Here is a 16888-nt window from a genome sequence, read left to right as displayed (position 1 = left end):
TTCTACCTCAAAGTCCCTGCGTTTCTCAAAAATGGGAATTATGAGCTTGTAGATGTCAGAGATGAGCTCGTAACGCTCAGCTTTCCAGAGTCCATCTGCACACTCCTCCAAAAGCTCCATTAGGACATCCTGAGGGAAAAAGAGAAGTGGGTGTGGTGGTGGTGGGGTTTAGAAAAGCAGCTGATGAACATAATTATGTGCCTTAATACATTACATCACATTCATTGGCCGCATGCTTTTGTCCATCAAAACTATGGACTGCATCAGAATTTCCGTTAGTTTGTTCACAGCACAATGATTAATCATTTGTGCTAGTAATACTTACTTCGTTGAAATGGACATCCTGCATGCCAACGTCTTCCATCATCGCTGCTTCTTCATCAATGTTTGGAGTCACGACGCGGAATGCTGAGCAGCCCTGCTTGAGCATGCCTGAGATGAGATGATATTTCATCAGCCCAGTTGTTCTTACAGCAAATTAAAGATTACAAAGAAGAGACAGCACCATCATAACATGTCTAAATATTTTTTAGACCATCATAATTCTTGTGACCAGCACAGAATATACATAATCAAGCTGGTGTGCAGCAAGCAAGTGAAAATAGATTATTAAAGCACCTTTTCTCCGCAGGTACTCTGCCACAAGTGCTGCAACGTGCACATAACACATGGCCGCCTGTAAACAACATGAACAACTAATGTCAGACAAACAACATGACATCTGTAGTATTTATTGAGTTATAGGACAGTATCACCCACAAAAAGAACATCAGCCCTCAATAAACTGGACTAATATGAAGTAAATCCAGTCAGTACTTTGATATTGTATAGATATATCACCAGACACTGTCATAAACGGAGTCTATCACTTGCTAAATTGACCACCATAAGACCAAAGTCCAACCCATTCAGCCACATGGACTGAGCACTTATCACAGACCTCTGACAGGTCTCCATTCTTCACATGGATTCGGGCCATGCTGTCTAGCCAGGTCTTGCGTAGTTCAGGCGTGCTGGCGTAAGACTTGGCGAGACTGTACTGCAGGTCCACCAACATCTCTGGATCTCTCTCGTGCTCCTTCATCTGAGCCGTGGCCATCAAAACTGTTCTGATACGTTTGGTCAAGTCCTTCACATCTGATGGGAAAGCTGTGTTCTGTTGAGTATAATGCAGAACAGTCAGTTGGGTTGGTTCTAGTTTGAATATACATTAGTAACTATGAAAGTGGAACCAGGACATAATTAACCTTAATAGTTTTGTCACTGTTGGCACAGTTGTTGATTATTGACAGAGACTGCTGAAAGCGGGTACTTCCAATACCAATCACATCAGCTATTAACTGACTGACAGCAATGACCACCTAAAGAAAGGGAAAGATGGAGAATTATGAATTGAGAATTGGCTTTGTTTAGTAATTGTTTGAGGTCCAACACACTCCAGTACGTTTCTTCCTTTTGTTCTCAACAAGAATGTAGAAAAGTCATAAAGTATCAAGCAGATAACAAATTTTCAAGCATATTTTGTGAGCTGTTAAACAAGATGCCAGAAGGACTATCCCACCTGTAAGTGTGTCCGGACAAAGGACTTGCGACCTGTGTAGTCAAAGTTGCTCTTCATGAGAAAGTAGAGCAGATGGGCTGCATCGCTACGAATGGAGCTCAGCTTGGAGTTGCAACACTTCAAGATCTCGTAGCAGAAAGCAGCACACATGTCAGCACGCCCTTCAAAAAATGTGCAGGGGAACTGAAACGTGACAGAGATGTCATCAGCTATGGCGAGCACTTGAGACCATAGCAAACCACTAAGAGCCTTTATTAGCCATGGAATTGATGTCTTTCACACCTTGTAGATGAAGGTGCGCAGTGAAGTGAAGACCTGCTTGAGGGCCGTTTCTGACTGATTGATACGTAGGAAACAGAGATGGACTTCAAACACCTTCTTCATCAGTGGACTGTGGCCGTGGTCAGAGCACAGCTGGGTCTGTGGAGAAAGAGAGAATCATCTTAAAAACTTACAGAACCTGACTTTAAAAACAGTAACAGGCTCGGTTTTACCAAAGCACTGTTTAAGCCTGATGTAATCACTGGCTAGTCTAAATACTGTATTTAAAGTAAATGATTCCAGGACAATGTACATTTACAACTGCATGACATGTACGTTACCTTGAATCCCATGATGAAGATACTTAGTGTGTCCAGGACAGTCAGGCACACTTCAGTAGCGATGTTGGCCTCCAGCAGGGACTGATTTAACACGTCTGCATCCGAGTGACTGTAGGCTAAAGAAGACGACAGAAAGTTGTAGCTGTTTCACTCATCATATCATATCATATCTAAAATATAAGACCTTAGTGGTGAAGGCAAAGCTGTTGCTTGAAAAATGGAAAATTAAGTTTCATTCCAAATTGAAACAAAACCATCTGACAACTTAAAAGAATCAGTGTCTTTCACCAAATGAATGGAGACACACTGGTGAGGCATAAATTCAAATTTTGTAGCATTGATTTTGAGCGCTGACACTTAATATTTACGAATGAATTTCAAGCAGCAATCTTCTGAAATATACAGGTGGTATTTTGGAATGAAACCCTTCACATTGAATTACATGATATTTTTTATCTATCAGTGAAATGTAATATTAGGTTCAGAGCGGATGAGCTGGCCAGGGGGATGAGAAGATTTTTAAAGCTAATGTTCAGTTAAAACAGGCATGCTCTCCATTCAACCAAATTAACAGAGCCAGTAACAGTCTGCCTGCCAACCTGACACATTCTTACCATGGTCTACAGATATTCCAAGAATACTTGAAATCTTTCTTACACTGAAAACACAAAGAAACTGTATTAAATGATGCCATGTAACAGACTGAACATATAGTTTAAGCCCTTTAGATAAAATCAGTATCATGGTACACACATCCACCTTAGCATCAGTTTAATTTAATTTAGGGACGATACACCCATATCTTCTCAGGCATTTTCTGCTTGTCAGCAGAATGGTTTTAAGTGAATGATGAAGAAGACGGTGATGATGATAAAAATGATGTTGAAAAGCACGAGGAGTCGGCGGGGGTCCTCCAGCAGAGGATATTTGATGGATGGTACAGTCTGAGGCACTTACTGTGGTTAAATGTGTATGAGTTATCCAGGCTGCTGAGCTGCTGTAAGCGGGCATGCATCATTCCTGCCCTGTTACGGGACACAGGCAGAGTCTGAGACTTCCGCTCATGTGCTACGGGTCCTGCCCCATCCTGGTTCCTGATGAGGAAACAGGACAATGTTAGACGAATGGCTGATTAGTAGCAGGGCCAGAGTTAGTGAAGCAGGTTAAAATGCATAATCAGCCACTTCACTCAATGAAGTGGGGTAACTATCACTTAAATGTCTTGAGGGCAATATCAGATCAGAAGCCTGATTTCAAACAGCTGGAATGCTGTGTTTTAAGCCATAAACAAAACATGATGGGATAACTGTGTTAATCCTTTTTTACATTTAATCAATTGGAAAAAAAAAACTATCAGGAAACACAGTTCACTGGAAAAGGATTGCATTGTGTTTTGAACTATATTTCACACAGCATCCCAACATTTTTTAAATCATATGGTTGTACTGCACACTTTAATGGGATTTTAAATGTATAGCGATGAAAAAAGAAATTCCAGCAGAAAATATTATTTGAATATTTCGGGTGAGTTTTACACATATACCCACTGTGGCACTAATGCAGTTAAAGTGTGCCATATATACTGTTTGGCATGCATTTTAATTAGATAAGTAATTATATTATCAAAGCAGCAGAAGCAGCATTAAAGCAGTGAGTTGCAGTAAATGACCATGCACGCAGAAATGAGAGAGACAGATGCTACATGAATTTAGAGCCAGAAGTTATGTCATAGCACTGCAATTTTGATAGGGTGAGAAGATATCATGCATTTAGTGTCAGAAAGTCAGTTCCACCTTTAGTCTTACCCAAGCAAGAGGGGGCAGGAGCCAGGTTTAATTTCATTCTGTTAAACTTGCCAGCATTTAAGTGAACAGAGATAGAAACAGTGGTGGAGGGTTAGAGAGAGTGAATGCCCAGGGAGCCAAGAGCTCCCAAATAGCATGTGTTTAGATAAATTTTAATTACATGTCAAATATGCTAGACATACACTCCGACTCTTCCACAGTCAAACACGTTTTCTTACTTCATGATCTAAAATTGAGGCATTAACTACATCATTGTCATGAACAGTATATGGTATAAAGACTGATGGGAAATAATGTACCGTGTTAAAATGATAATGTCTGTTCATAACGGTCACATATCAATCAACTAAAGCAGTTATTTCCAACCAAGAGTAGGTACAATTAATTACAATTTAATTTTAATAAATATATCACAATTGAGTTGTGAAAACTTGCCAGGGAGCAGAGATGTTGAAATTACTAGGTAAAAGTAATTGCTATGGTTGAAATACCTGGCTAAAAGTAAGAAATAAGCTGATTAAATAGCTAGGAAGGAGGAAGGAATTGATAAACGGTCGAAATAACAACAATAATGCATAGTTGTTAGCTTAAAGCAATGGGCAAATGGTTGAGATAGAGATGGTAAAAGCAAATAATTGATATAGTCAGCTAAAAGCCACGGATAAATAGTGGCTAAAAGTAATAATGCTAGTTGGCTAATGGATAAATGGGTGAAATGTTCTTCTAATCTTCTGCTAATCCAAATGGTAGCAGCACAAACCTGGCAAAACAAACCCAGACACTGACTATTCAACAGTACAAAAAATATTGTATTGTACTATATGGATAGTTCACAGTGTTGTTTAAAGTGAACATAATTTAAAGTGGTGTCAATTATATGTTAAACTATAAGGGGCTGTGGGGGTATGTCAAAACAAAAAGCCTCGGTAGCCATTATACTACAAGCCTGAACTTCAAGAATTTAATGAATGAATGAATGATAATTTAAGTTTAAAAGCTTTTAAAAAAGAAAGGCATCAATGCATCATAATCACACACTGACAGCAACATTACCTTGCAATGTATCTCTTTCCCATGTATCTGAACTGATGGAGGCACACTCTGAGAGGAAATGTGAAGTGAAAAATCGGTCAAAATTTTACGTTTAACTCATAATATAAGAGGTTGCGAAGAAAGCAATCTTAGATGTCTTACTCGATTAGAGTGAAGAAGTCCATTAACTCAGCAGATGAAGCCTTGTTCCAGTATGTGAACAGAGCATCTGGAAGAGACAAAGATTGACATTGAAGAGACAACTTGTTTTTTGGATTGTGGACACATAAGTGGGCCTGGTGTTTAAGCATCACACGGAGAGGATAGCGAGTACGGATATTCAGACAGGAAAGGCTGGATGGAGATGGAATGAGACGTTACCCTCAGACATGCTTTTGAGCACATGTAAGAAGCACATGAGGAGGCTCTTGATCTCTGCCTGGTCCAATTTATCACATCGCAGGAGGGTACTGCCCAGGGCTGAAGCAGGCTGGTTCTGAGGGACAAAGACTCCGTTCAGGCACAGACAGACAAATATATTATCCTGTCAAGGCTCTTTACTCTGTCTAACTCCTCTTGCTGCCTCAAGATAATTTATGGCAAACGCTCTCCCATGAGGGCCTTCACCATAGCAATTTCTTTTTTTCCCCTAGTTTGTGCTTTGTCAAGATAACCGAATTTTGGTCTGTGTCCTCTACACTGTATTGGATTAAAAAAAAGGAGTGAAAACTATACAAAGTGACCTTTAGAATGGTTGTTTTTCGAAGGCCTGGGATTACAGTGATCGCGCTACACTAGTGGAGTCATTCACTCAAATGTTGCAGGGCTCTGTGCACTGTGGAAAAACTGCCGAAGGAAAACAATCACCATTTCTCCCAGCTGAGGCAGAGAGCAGGGAGAAAACAGAACCAAAGGAAGGGAGCAACAGCTTTACCACAGCAAGGGGTTGGCAATGTACCAAGCACGTTCCTTTGCCAGTAGTTAGTCTAGACCATGAAACTGGCTGGAGATGACTTAATGGAAAGCATGAAGCTACAGCTTCTAATGGGTGTTTTGGAGAAAATGACAACTTCAAGGATAAAGATAGTTTGCCTGAAAAGTTGGACAAGAACTGTGAAGCTGTGGTGCAGCTATTTTCATGCCCTTTTTCCCAGCTACAACAGTTTGGGGTGAAAGTAATGCAAGCAATTACAGCTGAGAGTACTTCTTTTTCTTTTATGCTGTTACACACACTGTGATCCAACAAGGCTACCACAAATCACACAACGGCATCAACAAAAGAGGAAACAAACACCAGTACAGAGAGTGAAAATCCATTCTTTTCTGTTCAATAGATTTCTCAGGTTTAGCTTGAGGCTGTCTAACAGTGAAAGCAGAAATGACACAGCACACATGACAGGAGCTCAAAAGTGACAAATCCGTTTAGTGTGCATGCTTATAAACATGTGGAAAAAAAGACCAAATCCTGTGAGGCCCAATGCAGGTCTGCTTTATGGCACCAGAAAACAAACCATCATCTGGCAAAGAAAGGGCTTAGGGTTTGGTACACACACACACACACACACACACACACACACACACACTCCCCCTCTCTCACACACACACGCTAACATTCCCAGATGGGACACTCGTAGGGCGGGAGGATGATGGATAAAGGAAGGAGGCGTTTTGTACTTGAAGTGAAATGCTGGGTTGCAGGGCGCCCTCTGGCACACAGGGGACAGAGAGCAGGGAGAAGTCCATGGTGACACGCTTGTTGCGCATGGAGAGCACGGTCTCCTCAGTCTCCGTAAAGAAGCGCAGGACATTGACAGAGTGTCTCCGTACAAACTTCTCCGTCTGCCAGGCCCAGCCGTAGGCACAGGTAGTGTGGGGGAGTTAATGGCACAAGTTAACAAGGGGAGACTCTCTTAAGCACTTTTGTCAAAAGAAGGGGACCTCTGATATGCCTCACGGGAAGCCTAAATCAGATTTCTCATATACATTGTATGATATTACAATATAGACATCTTGCAGTGCTTCATGAGCTGTACCTTGTCCAGAGAGTTGCCCTTGTCATTGTTCTTTTCAGGCAGGCTATTGCCGGAATCAGTGCTGATGAGTGAGCCACGAGAGTCTGCATGGCGTACAGAGTTAATGTTGGGGGTTGATGACGTGTGAGGTGAAGCTGTCCAAAACAAAACAAAGGAGTAGTTTTACATAAATAAAAAGAACATGTTTTTTTCTCCATCATTTTTCAGCATCATTTTTCCACTTACAGGTGCCAGAGATGACTCCAAAAACATCTTTGTGCAAGCTGGTGTCCAGAAAGGTGCTGGACCTGGGAGGTGTCATCAAAGCGTTGGTAAGAAGTGAATCTTCTCTTCCATTCTGGAAAAAAAAACAACCCAAAAAACAGTGCAACAATTAAAATAATACAAACCCACACACTATACGGGGCTGTATGTATGAAAGGCCACTAGGTGTGTGTGATGTGCAGGTCTTATCAGCGGTCTCTGCTCTCCAGTACATACAGAATGTGGAATTCATCCCTTATCCAAAATTTACAACCTCAAGTTGGTCATTCAGATTAGCAGATTGAATCCTGTACCTAACTATAATTCAGCAATTCAGCAACGGTAATAACTAAGAGATTAATTCTTATGTTTTGTAATTTAGAAATCATTCCACAATTTAAGTTTAATGAATAACGTCTACGGATTGTAGATAAAATATTACAAAGAGTCCACTAGGTGGCTCCCTTACACTGCTGGAGTGGCTGATGGTGAATGGGGATACTTCCTTCACATTCAGCCTGTTGACATTCTCTTGAAGCAGACCAAACAAGGGCAAGTACAGCGTGGCCAACCTGGTCTGCTGGCTCTGAAAAACAAATAAATCTCTCAACAGAATTTCTCAGGATCACACACGTCCATGTCAGATACTGAAGCGCAATGGAAACACCAGAGTGTGGAGGCAAGAAGGCGCTGCTTACTTTGGACGTGTAGCGGTCATCAAATGTGTGCTTTATCATCAGACCCTTCAGCACGTGGATGGCAATCTGACGAATCTCCCTGAACTCCTGCAGAGCTCCACTGACCTCCCTGAGAAGCAGCCCGACCAGGAAGTGGTTCTTGCAGAAGTCATCTGTCAGCGAGTAATCCAGTTGGAGGTCTAAGGGGAGGAAGAGGAGGATGAAGAGGTTAGGATTGTCAGCACTAAACAATGTCAGTAAATTTCAAATTAAATATCACTCCGACACAATGAAATCATTAACGAGAAAACAGGATCAGCATACAGATCGTTAGCGGCATTGAAACTTGGTGAACTATTTGAATATCTCCAATGCTGTCAAATGATTTACAGCATGAGGCAAAAACAGATTTACAGAAAAGCTTGGAATTTGTGTTTGACGGATTCAGACTGTGCGAATGAGGCGATGCTCCACTTCGACAGCGATCATTGTAGAAAAAGACAAACAGGATTAAAGCTCATGATTGAATAACAGCAGCTGCTCGCAGATGGTTTCCCACAATACTTCAGAGAAGTAAAGCAATCCCAAATCACACTCAAAAAAGATGACTGTAATCAAATCAACCTCTAAATCACCCAAATCATCGACAGTTTATACTCACTGCACATTATCATCCGGACAAAGAGCCTATCTCAACTTCTATACACATATACTGTACCTCTAAAACAATGTCTTGACTGTGATAGATAATTCATGCTACATCAGCCAGGACGGAGCTGAACTGGATGATAACTGATTGAATTCAGATTTTGGGTCCTTTTACCCGTTCTGGTCATGGCTGAATGATTAGTCTGCGTTTGGTAATGACATGCAAGCAGCACACCATTGCACCTACCTACTTCATTATCGTGTGACTCCACTGTATCGTATGGAGATAATAAAGCTAATTGAGGAACACAGAAAAAAAAACAAAGTACGTTCTATAAAATTAAAGGCTGCAACAACAACAGAATTTAATTAATATTCAATACACATTATACATTAAGTATGAGTTGCAGAGCAAGCAGAGCTTTTGTTATATAAATTGGTTTGATTTCAATTATCTACTCGCTTTAAACAGCAACCATCAAGCTTGATACTTGATCAAGAGACAAAGCTGATGATCCTCTCACCTTGAAATCTCAGTATCCTTCCTTTTCCAAATGGCATGGGCAGGTTTAAAGGCACGTAGTGCTCGTGGTTGCACACAACACGCAGGAACTCAAACCTGAACTCAAACAGCGTCTGCATTCAGAAACATGAGAAACCAGTGAGACAACACAACATATCCTTGTCAAAAAGGCATGTGGAGCTCAGCCTCACATCCTCCATCTGTGCATTTTTACAATCAAGCTGTTGTAGCAGAAGTCTGTATACATGCTGTTACTGTTAGTCTACCTTTGGGTCTCCGGGCATAAAACAGTTGATGTAGTTGTTGATCTGCTTGAATGTAAAGCCTCTGTCCATCAGGTTGAAACAGCGCTACAGAACGACAAAGAAATATAATTTTGTCTTTTTTTTTCCACAGCAAATAAGAAAAAAGAACGCACAAACACTTTAAAACACATGGTGCTCTTGAAAGAGGCAGCCACTGTGGCTCCTGACCTTGATGAAGACTGCCAGACTGTGGTTGGCGTTCCTGGCGGCATCCAGGTTGTCTTTGTATTTCTGAGTGATGTGTGGCATCATCATGTTGACCAGCGTCTCCACAGTGTGATGAAAGGATGCTGAGAAGCGCTGATTCCTGGACAGCTGTAGGCAATAGTGGGGATGTTGTACAAATGTTACACAGCAAAAAATAACACCCCAGTTTCAAAGAAAAGTCTGGTGATATTCAGAAAGTTAAAAAACGTGAAACGATCAAAATCGACAACAAATGAGTAACAAGTATTGTCGCACATGTTAAATGATTACAATGAATGTTTGCATTTTAGTAATTTTAATTTAATCCAAAATACAATATGGACTATCCTGCTGCTAAAAATACTCACTAGTACACAAAATGTGTAAGACACCGTGGCTGAAAACAGTCCCCAACAAACGTACTCTATCCTCCTGTTTGAGAATCATGTGCGACAAACTCTGACATCCTGCTAGTTAATCTCTTTAAGAGAAACAAATGGACTTGGAGCTGAGAGCCATACGAGATGTCAGGACACAGTGTGAGACTAACATTGGTTTTGATTTTTCACAGGATTTTATTGACTATAACAAAAACAGATTATATTGCCTTTAACTGAAGGTTCCCAGCTTTCATACTTTTCCCTTATGGAGCATTTACTGGCTTCCACTGCGGCCCGAACGTTATGCCAGTGGAGGTTAAACACAGGGATGTGGTCGCTTATGGGATATGAACAAATGCAGCCAATTTAACTGCACAGCAGTGTGGGGCAGATTGTGGATACATAACACTTTGACTGTGGCACTGTGGCTGTCCACAAGACTTGGCATGTTGTAGACAACCTAAGCTGTAATAAAGCAGACATGAGCAGACACCCCTGGGTCCAACACTCATGTCGTGGCAGACTTACCTTCACTTTACAGCTTTCAATCAAGTACTGAGCCATGGACTTGACCAAAGCTTCAAAGAAATACCAGGAGTACTGCAAGGCAGAAAAACATCAATCAGAGAACAATAAAAAGGTAATTCTTGACAGTTACAATCCTACAACATGTAATCCTTTTAAAAAACAGTACTAATATGATACCTTGAGGAGCTTGTTACTCGTGAGGAAGTCTGTGGAAGGCTTCAAGATAGCAGTCATGGCTTTAGCCAGCTCCTCATGCACTGTTCGGGCGGTGGTGGACGTGTATGGCTCAGTCTTGAATACAAACTGTATAAGACACACATAGAGAAAATCTCTTAGTACAAACACAAAGTATAGACAGCGAGTTGTGATATGTGAATTTGTACCTTCACATATGATCTCAGGTAGTGCTCCAACCCCTCCTCATGGCACTGGGCAACAATGTGAATCATGACCCTAAAAGGAAACAGTGGTAAAGGAAAACATGTGTGAGGATCAAATGGATCTGAGAGGAGATGAGGCAGCTGGAGGTTTCGGCTCGCACAAAAACTTTTACTTTCACTGTCCATCCATAATGACCTTACAGGACCTTCACCAGGAAAAAGGAAAATGATTGTGATTTAGTGGGAAAAAAAACATAACTGAAACTTATATCAAAAAGCATACAAATCCTGAAAGTTAGATATGTCCAATTCTACATCAATTTGTTTCTCATCATTTACATGAAATTAATTTTAAGGTGTTGTTAAGTCAATGATCGCCTCAGGGAAACGTGCCTGGTTACGTTGACTGCCACGTCCTCATGGGTGGCACTGGTTAACACCCTGAACAGCTGATTCAAGATGGTGGGCAGGAACTTGATCATCACATGACTCTCCATGGCGTGCAGACTCTGAGGGCACAACATCACAGAGATATGATTATGTAGAGTCTACCTGCATTGCACTTGATGTATAATGTGGAGAATAGCACAAAAGGGCTAATACATCATAACATGTGAAGAAACTAATCTAACAACAGCAGGGGGATATAAACAACCCTGTGCTAATCACCCACACCTTATGCTTCAGTTGCCTGGAACATGGCAGAGTGTAGGTATTGGTGCATCACTGCTTGTGTATAGAAAACTAACAAAAGCCCTGCCAAGTCATTTGGCAGACTCCCCGTCTGACCCTCTGGCCAGTGTTTGTGTTAACTGCTGTGTTGATATTAGAACCCAAGAGATGCATTGGACCAAGTGTTGCTCTCCATGTCAACATCCAGCAGAGGAAAACTGAAGTGTGTGCAACGGGAAAAAGTGATAACTGAGCTAACAGCACCACAGTAACAAATGGAAAATAGAAAGTCATACATAGACCCGTGAAAGATTTACTCTATCTGACTGATCTTTGCAGGGAAGTAACAATTAAATTCTGTATGAAAGGCAACAGAAAAACCACTGCACAAACTTTCCAGAAGAATGCACTGTTGGCAAGCTACAGCCCAAAGTGCAACGTTAATCTCTATGTGAATCAGCTCCAGTGAAGCGTGACAGTCTGCGGTTTTATATGAGCTACGGTTAGCTTGCAAGTTGATACAGAGAAGTTAGAGTGTGAACGCTTGCAGGACTTTTTCCTTTAGGTGTCAAAAAACAATTTGACTCTGTTCAGACTTAATCCCCAATCTTAGATTTATATATCCTAGCAGAGCACGTGCTCTCAAGACAGCAACAACACGTGTTCATAAAAATAACCCGTAAATAATTCCTATAAAAATTGATGTGAATTTCAAATATTAACCTTACACATAAGTATTATCTTTACAAATGTATTGAACAAAAAGCACAGAATGTTTTTGTCTTACCTTCAGATATTTGACCAGCTCTCCTCCTGACACCTGGGACGCAGCTGCACTGCTCTGACAGTGATGAAAGAAGTTGTGCAAATGTTGATCCTACAAGAGACGCAAAGAAAGTTTATTTATTCCACGAGACTGTGTTTTAACAGGAGCGTAGCACAAAACTTCAGACAACAAAAACAGGGTGAAGAGATGCAGATGAAACAGCAGTATTGCTACACTCACAGATGCAAACTAACCTGAGTGTAGACAGTGGACACGAGGTGAGTGGACACTTTGAATAAAGGCTTGCCTCCGTCCACCCATTTGACTTCAGGACCTGAATGCTGTAAAACAAATACAAAGCAACAGTCCTTTGTTTTATAAATCAGCAAATATTCTGCAGTATTTTCATGTCGTGGTCAGCACAGATGGCTTGGCATCTCCAAAACATATTTATAAACAGTAAAAGTGTGACTCAGCTTTAAACTACAGAAAGCTGAACTTTGAGGAGGTTAGGGTGATTGTTTAACAGCTTGAGGATGCACACTACCTTGCCTGCACCCTCCTGGCAACTGAGGTATCCAGCAGGCAGGTTGGCAGCCACAGGGATCTGGTTCTCATTCATGATCACCCGACCATCCTTCAGCAGGGGGAGCCATGCGTATCCCACTGAGACGATACACAGAAGCCAAATTAGTCAGCTGAGAGCCTGATGCTTCGAGCCAGTAAAGAAAACAAGTTTGTTCACAAGTCTAATACAGATAGTTTAAATGTTGTGACTGTGAGATTCAGCGCTGCTTCAGTTTGTTACCTTGAGTCTCAATTAGGTCTCTCTTTTTCGTGCTGGCCTTGCTGCTGCTGCTATCACAGCTGACATGGTAGAAGGTGAACAGCAGATGATGTTTCTCATGGAGCTGAGTTGGCAGCTCAATCTTATACTAAGGAATAAGAGCACAAAAAAATACTCAGACATTGACTGTTGTGACTGATACACACACCAGTGGCACTCATCACTGCGTTTTAACACATTTGGTTCAGTGTGTCTTACCTCATCGTAGAATTCGGGGTTGTGCTGGTGATGTAATACTGCAGCAAAAGCATTTTTGGTAAACAAGGGTCCTCCAGGTCGGCCATAGATGCACTGTGGAATCATAACAGTAGTTAGTTCCTGTGATGTGAGAGGATGTCCATCAGGGAATCTGGAAAAGCTTTTGAGTTCTACCTTCAGGGAAACAGCCTCTTCCTCATCAGAGTCCTTGAACTCAATGCACACAGCTATGTTTCTAGCCTGAAGACAGACATGAGGAAAACTGGCCCAGTTAGCCACTCTATGAGAAAAAGGTTTACTGTATAACACAGGAAACTCTGAGGCTTCATGTAGGAGACGAAGCCATCAAAACGGCTTGCTTGTGATACCTTTGCAAATGACTTTTGGCTGTCGTACTTCAAGTGCTTTGGGTAGACATAGAGGTGGTTGTTGTAGGTGGTGAAAGGCTGAGAGCATTTGGCTATGGACGGCACAAACTCCTCCACTTCAAAGAAGATGTTGGTCTTCTCACTGACATCAAACTGCTTCACAGGAATGTAGGTTGAGGTAACACAATCTATATACAGAAGCAGGAGGGAAGGAGACTAAATAAACAGCCTGCAGACAACGTGACTGATCTGGTCTGAGCTGAAACAGCTTTCATCTCTCACGCGGGCTGCAAGGAGCCAATTTAGGGGTCTTACTTGTCAAGTTAGGTGCTACATTGTCAATGGTAACATCAAGGTTTCCGAGGATTACAGGCAGCTTGGCCATCTTCTCTGGCCTGCGGAGAGGAAAATAAACTCCAGTTAAGTCTTTGCCGTCATCTACCAAAGACTAGAGTGCGCAGAGACAAATGGTATATACACACATTCACAGATGTGAGCAAACATTTTATTTTCAAAACTGACTGGTATTTTCCAAAGTACAGCCTATAGGAGCATATCTTCCATATTTTCCTTTCCAGAACATCTGTGAGACTACTCAAACAATTTATAACACAGAGCACTCATACACGCATTACTAACTTTCTGAAATCCGCCAGCAGCTTGAGCATATCCTCATTAGACAGCTTGTTGCTGTCTTGTCTGTACAGAGCCGAGAAACGAGCACTTTTGTCGAGTGTCCCTGAAGCATCTTTGAACAAAGGCCTGCAAGAAGGAAAGGAAGTGTAAGGGACATTTCTGTTGATCTGCACACACCTACTTTATTGGTGTGGACAAGTCAAATATTTATTGTCTAGCTCTGCAAATAACAGTTATTTAGAGATCTGATTGACCTTTTTATTTTGTCATTACAAAGGAATTACAACGGAACATGGAATTAACTAATGTTGCAGATTGAGTGAGCAAATTCAAATTATTATATGCAACTGATTTATTTTTATATTGGTCATATAGATGTGGACCAATGAACTGTTATCCAGGTACACTACAGAAAAAATAAAAAAGCAACTCATAATCACATAATGAAAGTGATTAAGAGAGTACATAAGGACATGTTTTGGTTCATTCTCTTCTCCTCCATGTAGGTTTAATTGTATATAATTATAATATGCGATTTAGGTTTGTTTTATTTAAACCACTATTGTAAAGCCACTGTATTGTGTGTCTGTGGGGGCTGATATCTTTATCTATACAGACAGAAAATAGAGTTGAAAATGTAAGAGATAAAGTACCTCGCTGCCCAGGCAAAAGGCATCCTGTACTGGCCTAACCGGCTACATGCCAGCTTGGCATTTTTCAGGACCTTCTGCGCCACCTAGTGGAAAACAGGAACTCAGCATGACTTCCACCAAGACATGCAAGTTGGTCTCAGCTCTGCAGTACTTTAACATATTCAACAAACTGCCAGTCTCAACACAGACACACATAGATACATCTTGATAACATGCCCTCCTCACACACTTCAAAAAACAACATACATATGCAAGCAGGTTTTCAGTGTTGTGTGTCCAGTGTGTACACACACACACACACACACAACATACTTAAAAGTGTTTCTCGCCTGAATCACATTACTACCCACCACAGTCCCTACAGGGTGCAGAACCACATTGGTACAGCCAAAGTCAATGCTTCTGTTGAGAACTCTGCACAAGAAGTCTCAGCACTTCAAAACAAGGATGATTATCTGTGTATAATGTGGAATAATCTGGTGGAATCTGCTGAGCCCGAGGAACATACTTGCTTGTGAGGAGGACAGTGATGGAAGTTCATGGGTGGGTCAGTACCTTGGTGGAGTCTGAACTCTTCATGTACGGCTCGGCGCAGTGGTTGATCCCTCCTTGAAGCACCTTCTCTATGCGAGCCACCAGGAAGATATCTGGGTGGGGGCACGTTACAGAGAACACTCCCTGCGGAGACGGTGAAGGTGTTGGAATTTCCTCAGTGTTAAATATGTATTCTACTTATGAACTGATAGTTTTGAATATGAAACTAAAGACACATTGGGGTAAGGGAGCTGTTGAGCAAGCATAATGATTTTTAGACTCGCTAGCACAGATGGCAATGTGGGTTTGTCACTTTGTCCATCACTTTTGTCTGAAATATCTCAGCAATTGTGACTGCATTCGTGTTCCCCAGAAGAGGGATCATAAAGTCTTCAGTGACCTCCAAGACTTTCCCTCTCACATCACCAGTCATTTAAAATTTTAATTTGTCAAATTGGTTTATGACACAGCACCAGCAAAACTCATCAGCCTCAGTTGCACTTAATGGAGTGCCAATTAGCAAATGTTAGCAGGCTAACATATTAAAACTGACTTGGGGAACATGAAGTTAGACCTGAAATATGTCTTCATGTTATGACTGTTATTGTTGCCCAAAGCTCGTATTCTTCTTCTTTTACATGGCTTACCTGTCTAGGATACTTTAAGGCCGCCTCTGGCACCCCATGGACCAACCGTTGCCCCTCAGTGTGGGTGTCACCTCCACCATTCATAAACTGACTGGCATTATTGGGCACTATGGCCCTTACAGACGGGTGATTTAGGTCCACGTGGAAGTCAGAGGAGATCTTCCTGCTGTTCTGAATGTCAAACAGTGACAGAGTGACGTAAAATGGCTCCACCTGGAGAAGGAGAAGAGTAACAAAGAAATAATGCTGATGATTCTTCATCATCACATAATTTTCACAACTGGTAGCAACATATTTACTGTGCAGTAGACCACTTTCATGATTGCTTCAACATCCTGACAACAGGACTCTGACAGCACACGTAATCATCACTAGTTATAGATAGTAGCTATTCCATTAATATTTCGGTGGAGGGAGCTGGTTGAACACATCTCAAAGTGTCTGCTCTGCATGTGTGTGTGTGTGTGTGTGTGTGTGTGATGTCAGTATCTCTGTGGAGACAGAGCATGCTGCACATTTAACTGACAGATTCTGTTGAGAGGGACAGCAGGACATCAGACTCCATTACACAGATTGTTCGTCATGACTGAGCTAGCAGCCAGGTTGCTAGGCCAACGGGAGTCTTTCAGAGGCTCAGATGATGAGGGGAGTCCATCCGGCCACT

The 16888-nt window shown here is 41.6% G+C and overlaps 1 protein-coding gene across 11 annotated transcripts in view; it reads right to left on the bottom strand.

The window, feature by feature from the left end:
- The window catches only part of zmp:0000001200 (dedicator of cytokinesis protein 9), a 72284-nt gene that overhangs the window by 5769 nt on the left and 49627 nt on the right, over positions 1 to 16888 (bottom strand). For 4 of the 11 annotated variants that reach the window (XM_046403479.1, XM_046403478.1, XM_046403473.1 and 1 more), the window contains 35 exons: positions 16225 to 16437; positions 15599 to 15721; positions 15044 to 15126; positions 14394 to 14516; positions 14070 to 14149; positions 13755 to 13942; positions 13561 to 13626; positions 13387 to 13479; positions 13150 to 13276; positions 12889 to 13007; positions 12596 to 12682; positions 12363 to 12452; positions 11297 to 11412; positions 10907 to 10976; positions 10701 to 10826; positions 10524 to 10595; positions 9598 to 9744; positions 9391 to 9474; positions 9126 to 9237; positions 7975 to 8153; positions 7746 to 7862; positions 7259 to 7370; positions 7034 to 7167; positions 5382 to 5496; positions 5163 to 5229; positions 5022 to 5069; positions 3121 to 3257; positions 2164 to 2279; positions 1844 to 1981; positions 1562 to 1744; positions 1248 to 1361; positions 941 to 1156; positions 619 to 676; positions 326 to 432; positions 7 to 129 (listed from right to left, as the gene is read on the bottom strand). In XM_046403479.1, the coding sequence (XP_046259435.1) occupies positions 7 to 129; positions 326 to 432; positions 619 to 676; positions 941 to 1156; positions 1248 to 1361; positions 1562 to 1744; positions 1844 to 1981; positions 2164 to 2279; positions 3121 to 3257; positions 5022 to 5069; positions 5163 to 5229; positions 5382 to 5496; positions 7034 to 7167; positions 7259 to 7370; positions 7746 to 7862; positions 7975 to 8153; positions 9126 to 9237; positions 9391 to 9474; positions 9598 to 9744; positions 10524 to 10595; positions 10701 to 10826; positions 10907 to 10976; positions 11297 to 11412; positions 12363 to 12452; positions 12596 to 12682; positions 12889 to 13007; positions 13150 to 13276; positions 13387 to 13479; positions 13561 to 13626; positions 13755 to 13942; positions 14070 to 14149; positions 14394 to 14516; positions 15044 to 15126; positions 15599 to 15721; positions 16225 to 16437 (4083 nt within the window). Of the gene's footprint in view, positions 1 to 6; positions 130 to 325; positions 433 to 618; positions 677 to 940; positions 1157 to 1247; positions 1362 to 1561; positions 1745 to 1843; positions 1982 to 2163; positions 2280 to 2777; positions 2822 to 3120; positions 3258 to 5021; positions 5070 to 5162; positions 5230 to 5381; positions 5497 to 7033; positions 7168 to 7258; positions 7371 to 7745; positions 7863 to 7974; positions 8154 to 8848; positions 8897 to 9125; positions 9238 to 9390; positions 9475 to 9597; positions 9745 to 10523; positions 10596 to 10700; positions 10827 to 10906; positions 10977 to 11296; positions 11413 to 12362; positions 12453 to 12595; positions 12683 to 12888; positions 13008 to 13149; positions 13277 to 13386; positions 13480 to 13560; positions 13627 to 13754; positions 13943 to 14069; positions 14150 to 14393; positions 14517 to 15043; positions 15127 to 15598; positions 15722 to 16224; positions 16438 to 16888 lie in introns of all 11 variants that reach the window. The other 7 variants (XM_046403474.1, XM_046403472.1, XM_046403475.1 and 4 more) reach the window with 4 other exon arrangements.

This window comes from Scatophagus argus, chromosome 11, assembly GCF_020382885.2.
Source record: "Scatophagus argus isolate fScaArg1 chromosome 11, fScaArg1.pri, whole genome shotgun sequence".
Taxonomy (NCBI): domain Eukaryota; kingdom Metazoa; phylum Chordata; class Actinopteri; family Scatophagidae; genus Scatophagus; species Scatophagus argus.
This window is presented reverse-complemented; position numbering and strand designations above follow the sequence as displayed.